The following is a 6,392-nucleotide window of genomic DNA, read 5'->3' on the forward strand; positions in this document are numbered from 1 at the left end:
TTTCAAATGTTATGGCAAAATTCAAGCAATCAATAGAAATGAACAATCAAATAATTAATGGTCCACCTTTGCAATTCAGCACTTTCAGAAGCACAGTCTCAGGCATCAGCCGGACTGCTTACATCCTGATATTTGGCTAACAATGAGCAGCAAGTAGGCAATCAGCAAACAGATGGGAGAATTCTTGGAAACCTCTCCTTATCAATCCTCACACAGCACCAGTAAAGAATCTCAAAATGTACTCAGAACAAATATCACTAAGCTACAAAATTATGTAAGAATCCACATGTGTTTTTCCAAGGAATTGGACAGGACTGTCACCACCCGTCATACGAACTCTGAGACTACACCAAGGTCACAGTGACAGAGTTCCTAGACAGTTCATGCATATCTCTAGTCTTTAATTTGATTAGAAAATCTCCAGTGACTTATGTTGCTTTCATTTGTCAAGATAGGCTGGCAAATGAAGCCAATGCTGGCAGTCAGAATCTGGTTATCTAGGAGTACAGTTCTCATTTTTCATTCGCATATTCACAAGATTTAACATGGTATACTATGAACCCCACTATTATCACCCATCCATATTGGCTTTTGATGAACAGCTCAAGGAAAAACACACATGCTGTGCTGTACATTACACACTTCACCCAACTGCAACCTGCAAACTTCAAAAAGCATCTAAATCCCATTTCAAGGCATTAAGGTGCCTAGCATCTGCAACAGTATTCTGTCCTCCTGCAAACAAAGGAGCAGTTAAGACTTCTATATAGGCATTTTTCCAATCCCCTGAATGTTATTGGCATGCAAAGTGGCTCCATGACTGGAGAAGCTGGAAGCAACACCAACATCCTAACAATTTCCTGAAATGTCTTTTTTTCATTTAATTGAAGATCTGGTATTTTTTCACAAAACTTCCCCTACAGCATCAGCCACACACACAGCCACTGCCATGTGTGACCCTCTCCTGCACATGACAACCAAACCTTTTCTATTGGGCTTTACACTTCTTTTCTCTTCCTCCTGTGTGGCAAAACCACTGTCAGACTAAGATACTTTCCCTGGTGAATAAAGAGACTGACTAAAAGGCTACTACCTGAGGAGCAGAATGGTGGAAGTTTTGTTGTTAAACAGAGATGCTGTATTGCAAAGTGAAAAGAAAAATTGCTGAGTGGAATCTAAGCTGCTTATTAAGAGACTTGCAGCCCACTTATCTAGACTTTCAAAGTTTATGTATTCTAGTAAACCTAACCCAAAGTTTGCAAGACTTTGAAATGAGAGCTTATGTAAGATATTCCTACCATATTTTCAATGCAACTTCCTTATATTTCAAATTAAAAAAAAAAAAAAGGAGTTGAGGTAACTACAGTAAAATATTTGTAGGTTCCAGTTTCAATGGGCCTTTGCATCTCAAAAGAGAAGATGTAGTTTGAAACACTGCTTGGCTCTTTTTGCAGGGCAAAGCCTAGAGGAAACAGAGTGGAACATGCAATGTATATATGATGTTTTTTCAAGACTCTTGGAAACAGAGCAAGTTACATATATGTAATAGAGCCCAAGCAATGACTGAATAAAGAATGACAAATAACTTAAGATTTGTTATGACAACTTTGACATAATAGTACTGTGCAATTTTTTTGAACTATGTGCCCGACACAGCAACACTCTCAAGAAGAACAGCTGCTTAACTATTTCACTGCAAACAAGACTGTGTAGTTGAGGATCACGACACCATCAGTCAATATCAACACCAGTTTTCCATTTTATTTGAGATACATAGAATAGTTTATATTTCAGCTGCATGGTTCTGAGTAGGGAACATGAGCTGAGCACATGCATACTTAAGATGGGTGATGGGCTGGGTGTAAGTTGGTATTCCTAGGAAAAGTCTGACAATCAAAAATTGCTAATGAGGCTCCTAAGGAACTGGGGACTATTTAAACAGTGAATTTCATTTCATAAATCAAGTCAAAGGAATTATAGATATGCAATGATGGACATGGGTTTTGAGCAGACATTTGTAATAATTACCTTTACCAATTTCTTTGCAAAGCTTTTCTCTAACCTACTTTTACCCATAAGCAATGTAGAATGAAGTAGAAGTTTAACAAGAACAAGGAGTACAGAAATAAAATGCTTTTCCAGAACATAATCCTTTACCTGATGGCTCTCAAACCACCTTCAGTTGACTTTCGGTATTTTTCTCCACAATTAATTCTGATACCATGATTTGGAAAATCTGACAAAATATCAATAATTAGATGCCAATCCCTTAAGAGTTGTGTGAAACTTGGCAGTTTCACTTTGCAGGAATGCACACAAATATTTTATTTGGTGTCAATCCACATACGTTCCCTTTCCACCACCTTCAGTTTGGGTTTTGACTTTTGAGTAAGCCCAAATAGGCAAAGGAATAAGCAGTCAAAATTTCCACATTTTACTTGGTTTCACTTTGTGACCATGCAAATAAAATCTAAAATCAACAATGGAACAAGTTAGATGTTCAAATTCAGAAAGGAACACAAGCATGCAACTGTGGTGATTTACAGCCGTCTAGCCACTCAAAAAACAAAAGGTCATGATGACATTAACGCTCTCTAGCACCATCAGTGTTTGTATTCTGTATTCTGTAAAGTGCTGCAGGCACGTGCATTTCTGCTGCTATATAAAGGCACAAAAATGAGAATAATATGACTAATAATCAGTTTTGGTTTAAATGCTGCCAGCATTTTACATCATCCCAGATGCTTTCTACTCATTCCATCCAACCCCAAGCACCTTGGGATTGCTGCTCACTGCATCACCACTGTTGTCAGTGTGCCCAATTCTAGTCTTTATCTGGTAAAAATCACAATCCAATAGAAATTACAGCAGGTGAAATTTGTTTTAAATAAGGGAGGTATGCCACAGAACTAACCACCATTCAAGAAGTATGACTGTATTAACATTTCTGCTGAGAACATATTCATTGCCTCCTTCTCTGGAGGAATTGAAACAAAAGAAGAGTGTGGAGTCATAAATCCAAGTAACTACAGGTACCACATGTCAGCAGTTGTGAGGTAGAGAAAAAAGGCCAAAGAGATGAGAGGAATTAAAGAAAAGGGATAATGAAGATGAGAAAGCAGACATAAAGTATTGGTAGGAGAGACAGAATAGTCTGAAAAAATGAGATGCTGAAGGAAAGTAACAGAGATGACGAAGATTAACTTTAGAATATAGGATGGGAACGAAAAATGAGTGGATTACAGATGGACTGGAAGAGAGGCAATGATATGGGAAAAGAAAGGAGAGTGAGCATGGAGGTAATAATTACAGGTACACAATGAAGAACAAGATAAAATTAGGGATGGAGATCAGTAAAGTCGAAGAAAGGATGGTCTAAGAATAAAAAGGGGATACAAACTGGAAAGGTTTGTATGGGACTGAGAGACAGACATGTACCTGGAAAAGAGACTAAGAACAGCAAAGCTGGGATAAAGGCAAAAGTAGGATTTGAGAAAAATTACATGTATGACAAAATGGTTAACTACAGAGGTAGGGTTGAGGAGGACATAAGACCTCAGCAAACAGACAAAAGTGAAAAGCAGCACATGAAGCTGACACTTGGATGAAGACCTTGGTGCTACCCCTGCATGCAAGGTCATCTTACCAGTCCACCACAGGTACTGAAGGAGGCGAAGGAGCCCGGGTAGCGGAGGACAGCACCACTGTAGTAACAAGCTCTCTCAGGTTGCGACTGTGCAGCACTGGGTGTGCTTTTGCTCTCACCCCCAAGCCGCTCCTCCACAGCAAAGCCAGGAGCCAGGAAGCGGCTGTCCCTCTTGAGCAGCAGGTAGAGCTCCCGAGCAAAAGCCGGGATCCTCAGCAGCACCTCATCTCCATCTTCAGCGGGAGGTGGTGGCGGGGGGGATGGTGGTGGTGGCAACTGAGAGGCCGCACCGGACCCCTGGGGCAGCGGGGACCAGTGGTAAAACTCCTGAGACTCATACTCATCCTCAGTGTCCTCTTCCTCTGCTGCCTCCCCCACAGCCTGCGCCTGCCCCTCCACTGAGGAGGAGACTGAACGCACCTCCCGGGAACTGCCAGCCACTGGGCTAGGTGTGATGGCAGCGCTGAGAGTGCTGCTCCGATTGCCACAGCTGGGGTCAGCACTGCAGCCCCCACCACCACCGCTGCCGCCTGCCGGCTCCTGCTGGCCCCTGCTCCACAATGCAGGGAAGACGATCTCCCACTCTTCAGTTTCCTCTGAAGCATGGAGACCTGCAGGATGGACAGCAGATGCTTTAAATAAGTGGAGCACATAGCAGCACACAGTGCTAGGCCCTGTACCCTTCACGACATGCTCCTTCTTGCTACTAGCCCACCAAATATGCCACCAAAAAATATGGTGGGCTCAATCGGACCCTTCCATCCTGCCCTTACAGACAGCAACTGCTAGATGTTTTTGTGCCTGTTCAGGAGTCTGGGACACATCACAGTCCTGATAAACACTGAGAGAGAAAGCTGAAGCACAACCTGGGCAGAAGCTTTATCAGTAGCCGGGAATGTTCTTCAGGACCACCACCTCCACACATGGAGACTTGCACAAACCTTTCATAACTTATACAAAGCATTAACCTCTTCATAGAGCTAAAAAAATTAAAATATTATTTTAGCAGGTAAATATGAAATTTTAAAAAGAGAGAATTTCAGCCTTGTTCTCAGCATATTTTGCAAGATACACCATGACTCAAAAGTATGGCCAAATGCACATACACACTATGGCCAGTCATTTGCGAGTGCGTGTACAAGGGGTGGATGCATGAACATGCTGCATCACCATTATCACTACAATCGAACTGAATTACATCCACTAATTGCTGATGTCTACATATTATACGTACATCACAGTTTAACCAAAATTACCAGCATGGCAGCATTACGTTTATAAACATGGTGGTAACACACATCGTCCACCAACCTGAGAAAGAAGACAGTGTGATTTACACTCTTCATCCTCAACGCTCCAAGAGAAGCAGTTTAGATGACCGGGCTGCGTATGAAAAGTACTGTCTCGTACAGGGCGCTGCGATGCACCCTCACAGCGCAGGCAAGCAATCATCTGATCGCCCATCGGTTACGGCGGACGCTCACAGCTGTTAGGGCGCCTAACAATGGGCAGGTAGCAGCTACCGGCAGCTGGGGGGCCCGAAGGCCGCCCCGCGCTCACCCCGTCACGCAGAGGCGCGCACTTACCTGCGGCCAGCCCGCTGGACAGCACGCACAGCTGGTAGAAAACGCAGCAGACACGGCTCAGGCGCATCTTCCCGGCCGTCCCCATCGGCTCCGCGCCCGCAGGGCGCCGGCGGGCAGGACAGAGCGGGCCGGGCCAAGCTGAGCTGAGTCGAGCCGGGCGGGGAGCTCGGCCACCTGGGCGCCCAAGGAGAAAGCGCGGGCGAGTGCGAAGCGCGCCTCTCGGAGGGGTGGGCGGGCGGCACGGGCAGTGCACGGCGGGCGTGCGTCTGTATGCCTGTGCCTGGCGGAGGTGGGGGGGTGAGCTATGTGGGCGCAGGCAGGCAGGAGCGCGGCCCGTGCGCGCACACAGCGCCCGGCAGCGGGCGGGCAGATGCGCCCCGGCGGCGGCGGCGACCGCGCTGCCCCCGCCCGCCGCTCGCCCCCACGGGGCGGGACGCGCCGGGCCCCGTCCCGTCCCGTCCGGCCCCGCCCCGCCCCTCCCGGGCGGGCACCCGCCGCGGCCCCCCTTCCTCCCCACCCCCTCCGCCCCCCCTCGGGGCCGCCGCCGCGCCGCGGACTGCCGGTTCCCCCCCGCGCCCCCGCGCACCTTGCGGCAAACCCACCCGCCGCCACTGGCCCCCGGCAGCGGATAAAGCTCCGCTCATTCCCGTCGCCGGCAATGAGTCCCTCACAATCTTCGCCTAGGATTCAGGGGACGACACAGTAATGGGCCATTTCTGCCTGATTTTGTGTAATTTGATTCTAAACTCCGCGTGCCCCTGGCGTCCAGCTGACCGTGGAAACCCGTCACTTTCCATCCAAAACCAGGGTCGGCAAGAGGAATGAATGAGTCGAGCAAAAGCTTTAAATGCACAACAGACGTGAGTGTAAACTGCAGAAGCTGCAGGTAAACGCCTCATTCCAAAGCCGGATTTCTTACCGTAACTTCTGCTGAGTTACCTACTGTTGGTCGTGTCAAAGGTGACTACTATGCCTTAGGGGAGAGCAGAGCAAGCTAGTGTAAAGAGGAAAGCCATCTGTGCCATTAGGGGTAAGCTACGAAATCGCATGAATTCTTTCCAAAACTTGGTTGTATAGAATGGAAAGCGAAAACAAACAAACAAAAATCACGTGTTAGGGCTCCAAATAAAAACCACAGAAGGCAGATACAGCTGGGGTCT

General features: G+C 46.8%; 1 protein-coding gene across 1 annotated transcript in view; it reads right to left on the bottom strand.

The window, feature by feature from the left end:
* The window catches only part of ADAMTS19 (ADAM metallopeptidase with thrombospondin type 1 motif 19), a 151,090-nt gene extending 145,773 nt beyond the window's left edge, over nucleotides 1–5,317 (bottom strand). The window contains exons 1-2 of the mRNA XM_062018562.1: nucleotides 5,233–5,317; nucleotides 3,647–4,257 (exon numbers count right to left, since the gene is read on the bottom strand). Of these exons, the coding sequence (XP_061874546.1) occupies nucleotides 3,647–4,257; nucleotides 5,233–5,317 (696 nt within the window). The remainder of the gene's footprint in view (nucleotides 1–3,646; nucleotides 4,258–5,232) is intronic.
* Between the last annotated feature and the right edge of the window lie 1,075 nt (nucleotides 5,318–6,392).

Source organism: Colius striatus, chromosome Z (genome assembly GCF_028858725.1).
Source record: "Colius striatus isolate bColStr4 chromosome Z, bColStr4.1.hap1, whole genome shotgun sequence".
Classification (NCBI taxonomy): Eukaryota; Metazoa; Chordata; class Aves; order Coliiformes; family Coliidae; genus Colius; species Colius striatus.